The 18,003-nt window shown below is 37.6% G+C and overlaps 1 protein-coding gene across 1 annotated transcript in view; it reads left to right on the top strand.

The window, feature by feature from the left end:
* Positions 1-4,573, top strand: part of LOC128662408 (melatonin receptor type 1A-like) — a 40,304-nt gene extending 35,731 nt beyond the window's left edge. The window contains exon 2 of the mRNA XM_053716197.1: positions 3,735-4,573. Coding sequence (XP_053572172.1) covers positions 3,735-4,507 — 773 coding nt within the window. The 3' untranslated portion in view covers positions 4,508-4,573. The remainder of the gene's footprint in view (positions 1-3,734) is intronic.
* The last annotated feature ends 13,430 nt before the right edge of the window (positions 4,574-18,003 follow it).

The raw sequence follows: 18,003 nt of genomic DNA, 5'->3' as shown, positions 1-18,003 counted from the left end.
ATTTAAAAGTACAGTTAGACTCATAATAACACCATCTAATAAAAATAAAAATAAAAAATAAAAAGTGCATTGGAGGCCAATGCAGTCAAGTTTATGAAAATACTTAAAAGCATTTGTATGCAATATTCATATTTAAGTGTTTAACTATGTATATACTGCAAATATTTCACATTCCAATGTTTTGCACCTAGGGTAATATGTTCTAAGTATTTATAAATATATATTCCGATATATATATCTGTATATATCTATACCTATATATAATTGTACCAAAATACCATTATATATATGTAGAAATATCTATTAATGACTAAATAGAACATATTCTGTTATGTGAAGAACATTGGAATGTGAAATGATCATATTTGATGAGAATATATGCGATTGGGTTTGCGGGTAAGTTGGGTGTTAGGTTTTTTCCCACTTTTTTTGCTCCATTGACTTCTATGGGGGAATCCTTTAACGCACGCAATATTCAAAGTTCAGCTTTTTACATGCGTCAGGTTAGCGCACAAACGAAAACCATTTACTTTCAACTTGTAAAACGAGCGCTACCCGATGCACTCTAAAAACTTACTACTAGTGGAGTTAGTGCGCGAGCAAGAGCGTTAAAGGACCAGTCAACACATTAGATTTGCATAATCAACAAATGCAAGATAACAAGACAATGCAATAGCACTTAGTCTGAACTTCAAATGAGTAGTAGATTTTTTTTTATAACAAATTTCTAAGTTATGTATATTTCCACTCCCCTTGTACAATCAGCCAATCACAAATGCATATAAGTATAGTCTGTGAATTCTTGCACATGCTCAGTAGGATCTGGTGACTCAAAAATTGTAAATATAAAAGACTGTGCACATTTTTTTTAATGGAAGTAAAGTGGAAAGTTGTTTAAAATTACATGCTGTATCTGAATCATGAAAATTTAATTTAACCTTAGTGTCCCTTTAAATACCTCTCCACTTGTAATCTGTGCATCAGTATTCACAGGGTATACAGAGGTTGTGTAAGTAAAAGTTGAATTTAACAATGATTTTATTTTAAACAATTTTGTGGATTTATATACATTTCTGATTTTATCACTTTAAAGTGAATGTAAATTTTGATGCTAAAGTGTCTGTTTTTAAAAAATTTGATTAAAAACAGGGGCACTTTAATTCATCAAAATTTACATTTCACTTGTGTTGTGAAAAAATACCTTTTAATCGTGACAGCCGCTCCAGCTTCCTCCACCCGTCATAAAGCCTCTTCCTGGGTCTAAAATGAGGAATCCGGCTTCCTCCAATCACGGTGTTGAATCAGACACTGATTCCCCGGGGGGGAAGCCGTGATTGGAGGATGACCGATCCATCATTTCTGACATCAGAAATGGCTTGCAACGAACGGGGGAAGCTGGAGCGGCTGTCAAGTTTTAAAGGTAAGTATTTTTTCACAACAGGAGTGAAATGTAAATTTTTATGAATTAAAGTGCCCCTGTTTTTAATCAAATTTTTAAAAACTGGGCACTTTAGCATCAAAATTTACATTCACTTTAAAATGCTAGATGACTGGGAAATGGTGAGTTTTTGAATACATGACTGATTCTGGGCTGAACACTGCGGCTGAGCCAGTCAGAGGCGGCATATGTACATAGCCACCAGACGTATGTAGAATATTCTGTGCCCCGTGCTATTCTGTATTCGTCTTGTTTAAAACTAAACGAATACCGACCAATCATGGAACATTTACATTTGTTTTAGCTTTATATTGTAGCTTTATGCTTAGCTTTAGCGACCTGGAGATCAGTGCTAACCCGCTCCTCCGCTTATAGGAGCTTGCACTAAAGGACCACGCTAATAAGAGGCTTAGTGCAGCTGGGGCTCTGTGAACAAGCGGAGTGGGTTAGTGCAGCTCTACAGCATGCTAAAGGTATTTTAACAATTTAAAGGGACATTCCAGATGAAATTGGAATGCACATGATGCATTTAAGTTTTGAATAGAAGCATTATTGTAATATACATGTATAAGTAAAAATGCTTCTAGCAAAAGCTATAGCTGTTTTAAAAGTGTATTTAAGTATGCACCGTGCACCAGCATTTTAAACACAGCACTTGCTCAGAGAGCCTAAGGTGCTTGTATCATCTGGTAATGACTGACATGATACATGCCCCACTGGTGCTCTTAGCAGCTGCAATATTTAAATGCTGGTTCCCTTAGAATATCTAGCTATGCTTCACAAACACGAGAGGAAAAATATTAACACTAAACAGTGATACATTTTACTAGAAGCAATAATGTTTTTATTCAAAGATGTAATTCATCTATGTGCATTTAACTTTTGACCATAAATTTCCTTTAGAGGAAACAAATAAATACTGATGAATTAGTCATTATTCCTTTGTTTTCTTTAAATTTCATGTTGCATTAATTTGGATATTTGTTTTGTGAAAATTAGATGAATATCCGTGTTTCGTTAGCGAATGTGCATTCACAACGAAATAAATGCACATGTCTAATAACCATTAATCAATGGCTGTGTTCTGCTCAGGATCAGTAGGGCAATGCTGGTCTGGAACTTAGATTAAAGGGACAGTCTAGACCCAATACATGATTTTAATTACTTATTGTTACATACTAGAGAAGCATCCTGCAAATGGTCCCACATCTATAAGCTTGTAAGAAGTACAGGAAACATTTAAATATTCATCGATTGCTAGGAGTCAAAAATGGCCACCAAGCTCCGCCCACCTATTGATTGTATAGTTTGATATGTTAAGTTTTTTAATCACGATCGACTCTTAAATAGGTTTTCACACTCTCACATTCTGATTTGTGCATGTGCAATTTTAATAGCTAACTGAAAAATATTAAACGTGCACTGCTAAACTGTCATACAAGAAAGCAGCTTGCTGGACAAGAAGACAGCTGTGGGTGGAGCTTGGGGTTATTTCAAGTTGCTAATACATGAGTATTATTTAAAATTATAATGTACTTCTTACAAGCTTATAGATGTGGAACCAATCGCAAATGCTTGTCTGGTATGTAAATATAAGTAATAAAGAAGTATTGGGTACAGACTGTCCGTTTAAATATGTGTATAACCTTTTTGCTGGGGTTCAACACATTTTTTTTGCAAGCAATAGTGCAATAATTAGATATGTGCAATTCATTTTGGATCAATTCAGAAATTCGGAAAATTCGGAGATTCGGATCGAACCGAATTTTCGAATTAAAATACTGCCGAATTTACCGAATAAATCCGAATTAGTTCGGATTTATTCGGTAAATTCGGATGGCCATGGATTACCCTAGTATTGTACAGTATATGAGGTTATATCACTCTGCTATGGGTTACACCTAATACAGTACATAATACTAGTCTAATCACACCTAACACTTACCGAAATTCCGAATTTCCGAACCGAACCGAATCCAGGCGAATTTCTTCAAATCCGAAACAAATCCGAACCGAATCGATTCAAAATTTTCCGAATTAGAATCGATCCGAAATTCGAAAAATTCCGAACCGAATTTTTTTGCCATGCACATATCTAGCAATAATAAAATACTCTAATGCATTATTTTATGTCCCTTTAAAGGGCATTTATATCTAGCCCATATATGAAAATAAATAAGCTAAAACTTACACAGGTAGTACGAGAGCAAGATATAGTTTGTTTCTATTCCATATTGTTATTTTTTTCTCATGTTTTCAAGCTAATATGCTAATCTTACCTTTTTGTTCTCCACAGGTAATGCTTTTGTCGTCAGTTTAGCAGTGGCGGACTTGCTGGTGGCCTGTTACCCATACCCCTTGATTCTGCTGGCAGTCTTCAATCAAGGTTGGAATATGGGCCCCTTGCACTGCCAGTTGAGTGGCTTTTTCATGGGACTCAGTGTAATGGGCTCTGTTTTTAATATCACCGGCATTGCGGTCAACCGTTACTGCTATATCTGTCACAGTACTTTGTATCATCGGATTTTCTCCAATACCAGCACTGTTTGCTATGTGGGGCTGGTCTGGGCCTTAGCTTTGGCAGCCATTGTGCCAAACCTTTTTGTGGGATCCCTTCGTTATGACCCTCGTGTTTTCTCCTGCACTTTCTCCCAGTCTGTCAGCTCATTTTACACCATTGTTGTTGTGATCTTCCATTTCTTTTTGCCAATTAGTGTAGTAAGTTACTGTTATCTACGTATTTGGGTATTGGTGCTCAACATCCGTCATAGAGTCAGATCTGATAGAAGCCTCCGATCTCAAACCTGGCCTTACAATATACATAGTTTTATTACCATGTTTGTGGTGTTTGTGCTCTTCGCAGTATGCTGGGGACCCCTGAACATCATTGGATTAACAGTTGCTATACACCCATCTTTAGGAGATTCTGTCCCAAGTTGGCTGTTTGTAGCTAGCTACTTTATGGCTTATTTTAACAGCTGCCTCAACGCTGTAGTCTATGGAGCATTAAACAAAAATTTCCGCAGAGAGTACAAGAAAATCATGTTGAACATTTTCCAGATGGCTTAAGGCATTGTCAAACATTTTAGTCTTTAAATTATATACAAAAATAAATATTTCATTACATATAATAAATACCTGTTTTGTCGTTTGTACAGATAAAGTTACTCAGTTAAGAAAAATGATACATTTGTTCATGTAGCACAGTTCAACCTAAGGTCTAAGGGTCTTAGTGAGTTTAATGTTCTCCCCAGGACCTTTTAGTGTGTACAAGCACAAAAAAAGTAAATCTCAAAACTGACAATTACTAGTAACCACTGCGCCCCTAAAAGGTTTAAGGTGATAAACCAAAGAAGAAAACGTATAAATAAACAAAAACATGTATTCTCTACACATAGTATCTATATAAAATACAAGCAAAGTGAATACACAATGTAACTATTGGTTAAAAATACAACCAGCAGAGGCTCACAATAGCAATTAGTCTAAAATAAGACAACAATGGTGTCCTTCCAAATTGAAGTCCGTATCCCAGCTGTAGAAAATAGAAAAAAAAATCCTCTGGTGAAGTAAATACAGACAACGGACAGGATACACAAATGGAACAACTCACAAGATAAAGTAAATTGACTGATGATAATATCATAGACCTCTGTATGAGATGTCCTGCTGTGAAACAGAGATGCTCCCCATATATTTCTCAAAGACAGCCATTCTGAGCGCCAGTTGGTAACGTCACGTGATTTAGAGTCCTAGATTTCAGCGTGTATATACCAAACACTAAAATAATGATGTTAAAAGTACAGCAAAGCCCCCCTGTAAAGCAATCACAAACACTAACAAAAGCCAAATGCAATTACAAGGTACAGACTTGATGACTTAATTAAACAAAAAATAAAATATAGAGCAATGCATTTCACCCCCCTAGTGGCCTTTCTCAAGCTCTTGAGAACAACGCTCTATATATTTTAAATTTTCTGCCCAACACTGTGCAAATTACCCCTTGTGCTGCGCTAGGTTCTTTGCCGTGTCTATCGGCATCAGAACAAGGCTCCCATTGGAGCCTATGGAAGCATTATTCTACTTTTATGTTTATTAATGTTTCACTGTGTCGAGTTTTGCTTACTCTTTACTTTCAACTTGTAATATTTGAGCTAACTCGGCTGCGTTTACTTTGAGCGTAGTGTGGCCCTGTGTCATTTTTAGCATCTTTCTGCTTGCAATTGCAAGAATAAATAAAGGAATTCAAGTTTTTAGTCATCCCCGAAGAACAAAAATGTTGTGTTACATTTAAAAATGGATCAGTTCCAAAATCCAAATAGTCCCTTTATGACACTTTCATGAGGATCTTAATACGTGCGCAAAATGTATTGATAGTGCGTAGTTAACCTGCTAGCACTAATGACTGAATAAATCTATATTACATGTATCTATATTTTTTTTTATAATATAAATCTGCACAATGAAGTTATCATCTGACAGAGGTGGTTAGCTAGAGGCAAACAACTGGTGCAGTAAATATGTTATATGAGAAATAAAGTGCTCTGAATTATCATACAGTAGATAACAACTTCACCAAACTAGCTGTAAGCAAATGGCCAGAAAGCTATGCAATGATTTAACTTGTTTTGATGTGTATGCTAGGTAACATTGGCAACAGAAATGATATTCAAATACTGGTTTAAAATCTAATTTTCAAATATTATTATAAATTATTATATGCATTGATTAGTGATTGTATAGTTTTTAAAGATTTTTTATCTCTTGTACACTTAAATATCAGGGTAATACGAAGGATTAAATTAGTTTTTCATACTATGCTACACTATTTTCTTTAGTGCCTAACCTACCACACCCTATGCATTTTGTGCTTACATTGTCGTCCTATTATCACCAAGATCAGAGCTCGAAAGGAAACATTAGCAATACACTTTAAAAATATAAGGGTTACTTACAATCTATTGGTGATTTTCACCAGAGTGGTTTTTGACTTTCCAAACAAACTAATCATCGAGCTTCTCAGGTGATCACAATACAAAATTGTTTCATTTGTTAAAAGCCTGCAGTCTTGGACAACTTTTGAACAGAAAAGTTCCTGAAAAGGCCTTTTCGTGTTTTCAAAATAGAAACTGGGAGGTCACCCAAAACTGGTAAAATAGCCAATTCACACAAGGTTACATTAAAGGGTTATGATGCAGCATAGCTGTAAAAAGCTGACTAGAAAATATCCCCTGAACATCTCTATGTAAAAATGAAAGATATTTTACCTGAAAATGTCCTAAGTATTCATACCCCATTGTAAAGGACTTTAAGCAGCAAATCAGTATGCCTGTCCCTGGACCGGCAAGGGAGTGAGCCTCATGCACACTCATATTATTTCCCTATTCAGTTTGTTTACTATGAAATCTCATGAGAGTTAAAGGGCCAGTAAACCCACAAAATAATGTTATATAATTCTGCACATAGTGTAGAATTATATAACATCAGCTTAGCGCCAGCTTTCTACCTGAAAGGATTTCAGAGAAATCTTCCTACAAAAATTACTTTTACAGTACGCCGCTGTTTGTTTTCCCTAAGCGCATTGGGCACGCTGTCTATTCACAGCCGGCCCGATCGTGCCATTAAACTCAATGTAGCTCGCTCCTGCTACATGACCAGAGCGGGAGCGAGCTACATTGAGTTTAATGGCGCAATCGGGCCAGCTGTGAATAGACAGTGTGCCCGATGTGCTTAGGGAAAACAAACAGACCCGCTCAGTAGAGCCAAGAGCGGTGAACTGTAAAAGTAATTTTCGTAGGAAAATTTCTCTGAAATCCTTTCAGGTAGAAAGCTGGCGCTAAGCTGATATATAATTCTGCACTATGTACAGAATTATATAACATTATTTTGTGGGTTGACTGGCCCTTTAAGTGAAATCATATGAGATTACAGTAAAAGAGTTCATGACTTCAGCACTGCTGATGCTGATTGGCTGCATTTCATTTCTTCATTTTTTTTACCTGCAGCTGGGCAGTAACTGAAAGATAACTTTTTCCACAGGACTGACTCTGGTGAGCTGAGGAAATTGTGAGGTAAAATATCTTCCTTTTTTACATAGAGATGCTCAGGTGATATTTTTCCTGTCAGCTTTTTACAGTTATACTGCGTCAGTTTCCAATGATTTAGCATATGAGTATTATGTTCCTTTAAAAGTCTATTCGTATAACCCTTTTGTTATTGTGTAAGAAAAATATTCATCTACATACTGTAGATACTAACCTACTGTAATCAAAATATGCCCTCAACACTGATTAACCAAATGAATGAAATAGGTATCTCGGCATGATGGGTATACTTTATTAGTCACTTCAAGACCCCAACATCTACAAATGCTGTGTTTTTAATTTTCATGTTTTATATCTGATTCTAAATCACACTTACACTGTTGTAATTGTCACTAAAAGTACTGAAGTCTTTAAAATTGTGTTTTAAAGGAATAGTTTAGTCAAAATTAAACTTTCATGATTCAGATAGAGCAATTTCAACCAATTTTCTAATTTACTCCTATTATCAATTGTTCTTTGTTCTCTTGCTATCTTTATTTGAAAAAGTAGCAAGAGAAGGAAGAAACATTGACAAAAGGAGTTCATTAGAAAGTTGCTTAAAATTGCATGCTCTATCTGAATCATGAAAGTTTTATTTTGACTAGACTATCCCTTTAAAAGTGGATTGGACAATTGCAAGTTATATACTCTGTTTCCATCCACACTACTGCTAAACCATTTGAATGCGTCTTTTATATTGTCAGGATGAACAGACTGTGCAGTTTAGTATTAGATTAGGGGGTGTTTTTATTTTGGGGGGGCTTTTTAATTTCATAGGGATTAGGTTTAATTTTTTTATTTTTGATAATTAGTTTATTATTTTCTGTAATGTTAGACTTTTTAATTTTTTGTAATTTTAGATTATTTTAATTTAATCTTATTTTTTTTTTTTAAGTACAGTACTGTTAGGATTTTTAATTTTAATTGTAATTTAGTATTTTATTTATTTATGTAATTTGGGGTTAGGTTAGGGGGCTTAGTAATTAAATTAGGTTTATTGTGATGTAGGTGAATGGCGGATTAGGGGTTAAAAATTTTATTAGGTAGATTGCGATGTGGGTGAATGGTGGATTAGGAGTTAATAGTTTTATTAGGTGAATTGCGATGTGGGTGAATAGCAGATTGGGCTTAATAATTTTATTATGTAGATTGCGATGTGGGTGAAAGGCGGATTAGGGGTTAATAGTTTTATTAGGTAGATTGTGATGTGGGTGAATGGCGGATTAGGGGTTATTAGTTTAATTAGTTATTGTGGTGGGAGTTGGCGGTTGACAGGTAGATATTGCGCACGCGTTAGGTGTTAGTTAATATTTTCAGGAAGTTACAGGAGTTACGGTGCTCACATTTTCAGTGCAAGGCTTGCTGCGCCTTCCTTTGTGTGGTGAGATGAAAATGGAGTAAAATTTCTCCATTTTCGCTGCGTAAGTCCTTGCGCTGAATATGTGATACCGATTTGCGATGCAGTTCTATTTTAGCTTATGGGAGTAAGAATTGCAGACAACGGGTGAAATATGCGTGCTGCATTTCTATGCGGCGCCGTATATGTGATAGCAATCGGAATGTAAGGGACACCATCTTGGATGATGTCACTTAACCCCTTAATGACCACATCACTTTTCCATTTTCTGTCCGTTTGGGACCAAGGCTATTTTTACATTTTTGCGGTGTTTGTGTTTAGCTGTAATTTTCTTCTTACTCATTTACTGTACCCACACATATTATATACCGTTTTTCTCGCCATTAAATGGACTTTCTAAAGATACCATTATTTTCATCATATCTTATAATTTACTATAAAAAAAATTATAAAATATGAGGAAAAAATGGAAAAAAACACACTTTTTCTAACTTTGACCCCCAAAATCTGTTACACATCTACAACCACCAAAAAACACCCGTGCTAAATAGTTTCTAAATGTTGTCCTGAGTTTAGAAATACCCAATGTTTGCACGTTCTTTGCTTTTTTTGTAAACTATAGGGCCATAAATACAAGTAGCACTTTGCTATTTGCAAACCATTTCTTTTCAAAATTAGCGATAGTTACATTAGAGCACTGATATCTTTCAGGAATCCCTGAATATCCCTTGACATGTATATATTTTTTTTTAGTAGACAACCCAAAGTATTGATCTAGGCCCATTTTGGTATATTTCATGCCACCATTTCACCGCCAAATGCAATCAAATAGAAAAAATCGTTCACTTTTCACAAATTTTTTCACAAACTTTTGGTTTCTAACTTAAATTATTTACAAACAGCTTGTGCAATTATGGCACAAATGGCTGTAAATTCTTCTCTGGGATCCCCTTTGTTCAGAAATAGCAGACATATATGACTTTGGTGTTGCTTTTTGGTAATTAGAAGGCCGCTAAATGCCACTGCGCACCACACGTGTATTATGCCCAGCAGTGAAGGGGTTAATTAGGGAGCATGTAGGGAGCTTTTTGGGGTAGTTTTAGCTTTAGTGTAGTGTAGTAGACAACCCCAAGTATTGATCTAGGCCAATTTTGGTATATTTCATGCCACCATTTCACCGCTAAATGCGATCAAATAAAAAAAAACGTAAATTTTTTCTCAATTTTAGGTTTCTCACTGAAATTATTTACAAACACCTTCTGCAATTATGGCACAAATGGTTGTAAATGCTTCTCTGGGATCCCCTTTGTTCAGAAATAGCAGACATATATGGCTTTGGCATTGCTTTTTGGTAATTAGAAGGCCTCTAAATGCCGCTGCGCATCACACGTGTATTATGGCTAGCAGTGAAGGGGTTAATTATGTAGCTTGTAGGGAGCTTGCAGGGTTAATTTTAGCTTTAGTGTAGAGCTCAGCCTCCCACCTGAAACATCAGACCCCCTGATCCCTCCCAAACAGCTCTCTTCCCTCCCCCACCCCACAATTGTCCCCGCCATCTTAAGTACTGGCAGAAACTCTGCCAGTACTAAAATAAAAGGTATTTGGCCCTTTTTTTTTTAAAAAAAAAAAAGCATATTTACATATGCTGATGTGTAGGATCCCCCCTTAGACCCCAACCTCACTGATCCCCCACCAAACTGCTCTCTAACCCTTCCCCTCTGCAATAATGGGCGCCATCTTGGGTACTGGCAGCTGTCTGCCAGTACCCAGTTTTGTAACAAAATGTGCCTTTTTTTTTTTTTTATTCCCTTTTCTGTAGTGTAGCTTTCCCCCCCCACCGAGACCAACCCCCAACCCCTTCCAGGACCCTTAGATTGCATTTTGGTGGGGTTTTATTTCAACTTTTTAACTTTTTTTTTTCTGTAGTGTAGCGGTTCCCACCCGCTCCCGCCCCGTGCACGCGCCCGCCCACCACCCCCGTGCACGCGCGCGCTCCCGTGCGCGCCCCCGTAGCTCCCGCCCCCGATCCCGCCCCCCTCCACTCCACATAGCGCACCGATGGCCGCCACCCGCCTCCCACGTAAGCTCCCACCCACCAACGATACCGGCCATCGATGTCCGGTGCAGAGAGGGCCACAGAGTGGCTCTCTCTGCATCGGATGGCCAAGGGGGGTTATTGCAGGATGCCTCCATATCGAGGCATCACTGCAATAACCGGAAAGCAGCTGGAAGCGAGCAGGATCGCTTCCAGCTGCTTTCCAGACCAAGGACGTACGCCACACGTCCTCGGTCATTAACTGACTTTTTTTTGAGGACGTGTGGCGTACGTCCTTGATCGTTAAGGGGTTAAAGGGGAACTTCAGTTTACAGCAGCGACCATAAGAAGAGGATGCTCCGCGCTGGATGTCTTGAAGATGGACCCGCTCCCCGCCGGATGGATGAAGATAGAAGATGCCGTCTGGATGAAGACTTCTGCCCGCTTCGATGAGGATTTCTGCCCGCTTGTATGAAGATTTCTGCCGCTTCGATGAGGACTTCTGCCCGCTGGATAAGGATGGATGTTTGGACTTCGAAAACTGTAAGGGGATTTTCAGGTGTTAGTTTTTTTAAAGGGTTTTTTGGGTGGGTTTTATTTTTAGCTTAGGGTTTGGGCACTTCGTAAAATAGCTGATTGCCCTTTTCAGGGCATGGCAAAAGAGCTAAATGCTCGTTTAAGGGAAATGCCCTTTTCAGGGCAATGGTTAGCTTAGGTTTATTTAGATAGAATTTTATTTGGGGGGTTTGGTTGTGTGGGTGGTGGGTTTTACTGTGGGGGTGTTTGTATTTTTAATTGCTATGTAAAAGATCTTTGGGGCAATACCCGCAAAAGGCCCATTTAAGGGCTATTGGCAGTTTAGTGTAGGCTAGGGTTTTTTTTATTTTGGGGGGCTTTTTTATTTTGATAGGGCTATTAGATTAGGAGTAATTTGTTTTTATTTTTGATAATTTCATTTTTTATTTTGTGTAATTTAGTGTTTATTTATTTTTTGTAATTTAGTACATAGTATTTTATTAATTTAATTTAATTTATTTTATTGTAATGGTAGGTGTTTATTGTAAGTCAGCTTAGGTTTGATTTCACAGGTAAATTTGTATTTATTTTAACTAGGTAGTTAATAAATAGTTAATAACTATTTACTAACTAGTCTACCTAGTTAAAATAAATACAAACTTACCTGTGAAATAAAAATAAAACCTAAACTAGCTACAATATAACCATTAGTTATATTGTAGCTAGCTTAGGTTTTATTTCACAGGTAAGTATGTATTTAGTTTTAAAGGTATTATTTAGTTAATAATTGTAAGGTTTAATTTAGATTTTTTTTAATTATATTTAAGTTAGGGGTGTTAAGTTTGGGTTAGGTTTAGTGGTTAATATATTTATGTAGTGTTAGTGATGTGGGATGCCAGAGGTTTAGGGGTTAATAACTTTAGTATAGTGGAGGCAACATTGTGGACAGAAGATTAGGGGCTAATAAGTGTAGGTAGGTGGCGGCGATGTTAGGGTCAGCAGATTAAGGGTTAATAAATATATGTAGGTGGCGGCGATGTTGGGGGCAGCAGATTAAGGGTTAATAAAATTATGTAGGTGGTGGCGATGTTGGGGGCGGCAGATTAGGGGTTAATAACTGTAATGTAGGTGGCAGCGATGTTAGGGCCAGCAGATTAGGGGTTAATAACATTATGTAGGTGGCGGCGATGACGTGGGCGGCAGAATAGGGGTGTTAAGATGTGGTTTTTATGTTAGGGTGTTAGGTTTAAACGTAACTTTTTCTTTCCTCATAGACATCAATGGGGCTGCGTTACGGAGCTTTTCATTCCGCAATCGCAGGTGTTAGGCTTTTTTTTGCCGGCTTTCCCCATTGATGTCTATGGGGAAATCGTGCACATCAAAGCAGCGCTTGTATTTGGGTGAGGTATGGAGCTTAACGCCACCATATCGGCCACACAAACTAGGTTTTTTAAAACCTGCAATTGCAGCGCTATAGGGAGGTGAAATGGCGGTCATTAATTTCCCTATAGCACTCAAAACTCGTAATCTGGCTGAATCTTTGTTTGTCTCAACAATAAAGGTCAATTTGTTAAAGAGTCAATCAGGGGATTGCCCATTAAAATAAATATTTTGTTTGTATGCAGTTCATTATCAGTAATCTGTCATTAAGTATAGCTACTTATAAGTAGGTCATTGCAATATGGTTTCCAGAATACTGGAAAATTAAAATACAGTAAAACAGGGAAGTACAACCCTTTTCATCTAACAGCATCAACTGACGCCCTCTAATAAAACAAATAACCCATAGAAAATAAATATTCTCACTCCAAAAAATATACATGTCCAACCTAAAAGGTGATATACCAGTTCAAGCAAAAATATACATCCTCCTAAACAAAACATAACGCCCTTTATACATAAGCTCTCTTTGTGTTGGTTATAATACACAAAAAAAAGAAAAGCAAGTAAGAATACAACTGGCATATTTCTCCTTTTTAAAGGCAATATCAAAGTCCTGAAAAATAGTAAAGTAAATATAGTGAAACATTAGAGTGCAAAGATGACAAGCTGTCGCCCTTTTATTTCAAGGAGGGAAGTCTGCATCTTACTACCCTATGAGTGGTTGCAGTAAAAGCCGCAATAACCTGCAGCAGCATTTAAAGTGCTGGTTCCCCCGAGGGGTTTGGGAGCTCTAATGAAGCCCCTATTTTCCCAGTTTGTACTAAAGGGACAAGTGACCCCTCTCATGGGGAGAATTCCCTCTTTCAAATAAGGTTCCCTTGTACACCTGTCATGTAGATGATCACCTTTATCAATTGTGAAATCATATCCTACTGAAAATTATGCAAGTTTTTGTGTTGTTGGATAGAAACTATTATAGAGTCTCATTCTTTTCCTTTATCCCCCTTTAATTATCAGGTGGTCATTGCCATAATGGTGTCCACTTGCCCCAATACGCACAAGTGCAGTGTTTGATGAGCGGGAGGCAGTACTTTTAGAGACATATAACCCCCATAAATTAAAGAAGGGAATGAGACCCTTGTGTTTTATCATTCCCTTTTTCAATGTGGTGTCTCATACCATCATTAGTGGATGATTGCCATATTTATTATAGCAGTGGCTCCAAAGCCTATCCCATAAAGACAGCAAACCACACCCGTGTGAAAGAGTGTATTAACAATTTTTAAATTAGAGGTTACATGCTCCTTTAAGTAGCAGGGGATAGCCATAGAAATTGTAATCACCTATCTACTAAGATGCCTTTTACAGCGCTCTAGGTTTTAAAAGTTAACCTGGCATTCCAAAATGAACACTATTCTTTCAAAGTAAGGGACACATTCTAACCATGACAGTAAAAGGGTATTCCTATGTCACCCCACTCAAATTAAAAACTTAAGCCCACTTATTTAAAAGCAGAAATTCTTTAAGATAATTTAAAAGCAGAAATTCTTTAAGATAATTTAAAAGCAGAAATTCTTTAAGATAATTTAAAAGCAGAAATTCTTTAAGATAATTTAGAAGCAGAAATTCTGTATAGGATAATTTAAATGTAAGTAATATTTGTGTTGTTCGATATTTTAGGCCTACTAACTTTATGCATAAATTGAAAGATGGCACAAAGTGACAAAAATAATAAGGAATGTGTATATAAGTGTGGGAGAGAACAGAAAGTCTATGAATAAGAGTTCTTGGGATTTGTGCATACGTGTGGGGTAGCATGTGTTGTGTGCATACAGTAAGAATGAGTGAGAAGAACCTTGCAGTTGCAAACTGATCTCTCAGTAATCAGACTTGTTGGTGGGATGGTAAAGAAATGAGACATGATTTCCAGGGCATGGCTGTCTCAACTAATAGGATTGTTTTTAATGCTTTTTAAAGATGTGTATATAGTGAGCATTTATGGCTATGACTACGGCTCTGTGCTGAAACGCATAAGCCTGTCTGTACTGCGCCTCATGAGTTGTTTGTATCTTTGCTGGTTGTGCTTGTTTCTTCTGGATATTTTTACTTTTGAAAATAAAGGCTATGTTTTAACAAGAGCGGGATTCCCTTTTGATTCCTTGATCTGTTATACCAGCTTTTGATCCTGCTCTGATTCTCACACACCGGTGGAGCACAGGCCGGGTGTACCCTTTGTGATGTCATCAACCCTGCTTCGGCAGCAGTGGACTCATGTCGGAGGAGAACACTGAGGAAGCCATGGGCCAAGAAGTCTGTTTGAAATATACAGCGGTCCAGAGGGCTGTCTTCCGGATCCCCCTACCAAGGAGATTGTAAGTAGGCTGAGCAAAGCTCCAGGGATTTTGGGTGTTTGTGATTGTACTCCCCATTGGGACGTTTCACTCTGGGACCTTGTTATAGTATTTAGTTGTTACACCTGGTCTGTATACAATTAAAGGCAATATTCTGCCTTACTGACATTTACTTTCATACGATAAACACGCTTGCACTGATTTCTTGTGAAGTTATTCTGATATCCCCAGGTGACATCAGTGTTTTTCATTGGACATTGATCCTTAGGCCTCTATTTATCAAGCCGTCAACCACAAATACGCTGGAATTCCACAGCGTATTTGTGGCGAGGCTGATTCGCCATAGTTATCAAGCCCTACAGACCGGCAAAAGTAGAATATAGTGACGTAACATACGATCCGCCGGACTCAGTCCGACACAGATCGATGCTTACATCACTCCAGATGTTCTGAACGCAAGTTCGGCACAATCTGACTACTTTTGCTAGTTATCAAGGAACAACCAGGTACGCTCGCCACTATTCCGGCCCAGCGTACCTGGTTTTCAATCCGCCGCCCTGGAGGTGGCGGATCCCATAGGAATCAATGGGAGTCTGAAAGCAGCGAAAGCTTATGTTCGCTGCTGCCCGATATCCCATTGATTCCTATGGGAAGTGTCTGCACCTAACACCCTAACATGTACCCCGAGTCTGCCCCCCTACACTGCCGCCATCTACTTTATACTTATTAACCCCTAAACCGCCGCTCCCGGAGCCCGCCGTAACTAAATAAAATGTTTAACCCCTAAACCGCCGCTCCCGGAGCCTGCCGCAACTAAATAAAATGTTTAACCCCTAAACCGCAGCTCCCGGACCCCGCAGCAACTAAATAAAATGTTTAACCCCTAAACTGCCGCTCCCGGACCCCGCCCCTACATTAAACTTATTAACCCCTATCCTGCCCCCCCTACACCGCCGCCACTATAGTAAAGTTATTAACCCCTAAACCTAAGTCTAACCCTAACTTAAATATTATTTAAATTAATCTAAATAAAATTACAATTATTAACTAAATTATTCCTATTTAAAACGAAATACTTACCTATATAATAAACCCTAAGATAGCTACAATATAACTAATAATTACATTGTAGCTATTTTAGGGTTTATTTTTATTTTACAGGCAACTTTGTATTTATTTTAGCTAGGTACAATAGTTATTAAATAGTTATTAACTATTTAATAACTATCTAGCTAAAATAAAGACAAATTTACCTGTAAAATAAATCCTAACCTAAGTTACAATTACACCTAACACTATACTACAATTAAATAAATTAAATTAATTAAATACAATTACCTACAATTAAATAAAATTAACTAAAATACAAAAAAAAACACACTAAATTACAGAAAATAAAAAAAATTACAAGAATTTTAAACTAATTACACCTAATCTAAGCCCCCTAATAAAATAAAAAATCCCCCCAAAATAATAAAATTCCCTACCCTATACTAAATTACAAATAGCCCTTAAAAGAGCTTTTTGCAGGGCATTGTCCCAAAGTAATCAGCTCTTTTACCTGTAAAAAAAAGAAATACAACACCCCAACATTAAAACCCACCACCCACACACCCATGCCTACTCTAAAACCCACCCAAACCCCCCTTAAAAAAACCTAACACTAACCCCCTGAAGATCACCCAGCCGGGCCTAAGTCCTCAACAAATCCGGGCGAAGTGGTCCTCCAGATGGGCAGAAGTCTTTATCCAATCCGGCCAGAAGAGGTCCTCCAGATGGGCAGAAGTCTGAATCCAGGCGGCATCTTCTATCTTCTTCCATGCGACGAGGAGCTGCTCCATCTTGAAGACATCCGACACAGAGCATCCATCGATCCCGACGACTAAACGATGAATGACGGTTCCTTTAAATGACGTCATCCAAGATGGCGTCCCTTTAATTCCGATTGACTGATAGGATTCTATCAGCCAATCGGAATTAAGGTGGGAGAAATCTGATTGGCTGATGCAATCAGTCAATCGGATTTAAGTTCAATCCGATTGGCTGATCCAATCGGAATTCAAGGGACACCATCTTGGATGACGTCATTTAAAGGAACCGTCAATCGTCGTTTAGTCGTCGGGAACAATTGATCCTTGTCGGATGTCTTCAAGATGGAGCCGCTCCTCGTCGGATGGAAGAAGATACAAGATGCCGTCTGGATGAAGACTTCTGCTCATCTGGAGGACCTCTTCTGGTCGGATTGGATGAAGACTTCTGCCTATCTGGAGGACCACTTTGCCCAGATTCGTTGAGGACTTAGGCCCGGCTGGGTGAAGACGGCTCAAGGAAGGGTGATCTTCAGGGGTTAGTGTTAGGTTTCTTAAGGGGGGTTTGGGTGGATTTTAGAGTAGGGTTGGGTGTGTGGGTGGTGGGTTTTAATGTTGGGGGGGGTTGTATTTCTTTTTTTACAGGTAAAAGAGCTGATTAATTTGTAATTTAGTATAGGGTAGGGAATTATATTATTTTGGGGGGATTTTTTATTTTATTAGGGGGCTTAGATTAGGTGTAATTAGTTTAAAATTCTTGTAATTTTTTTATTTTCTGTAATTTAGTGTTTGTTTTTTTGGACTTTAGTTATTTTTAGTTAATTTTATTTAATTGTAGGTAATTGTATTTAATTAATTTAATTTATTTAATTGTACTATAGTGTTAGGTGTAATTGTAACTTAGGTTAGGATTTTTTTTTAGGTAAATTTGTTTTTATTTTAGCTAGGTAGTTATTAAATAGTTAATAACTATTTAATAACTATTGTACCAAGTTAAAATAAATACAAACTTGCCCGTAAAATAAAAATAAA

This window comes from Bombina bombina, chromosome 6, assembly GCF_027579735.1.
Source record: "Bombina bombina isolate aBomBom1 chromosome 6, aBomBom1.pri, whole genome shotgun sequence".
Lineage (NCBI taxonomy): Eukaryota > Metazoa > Chordata > Amphibia > Anura > Bombinatoridae > Bombina > Bombina bombina.
This window is presented reverse-complemented; position numbering and strand designations above follow the sequence as displayed.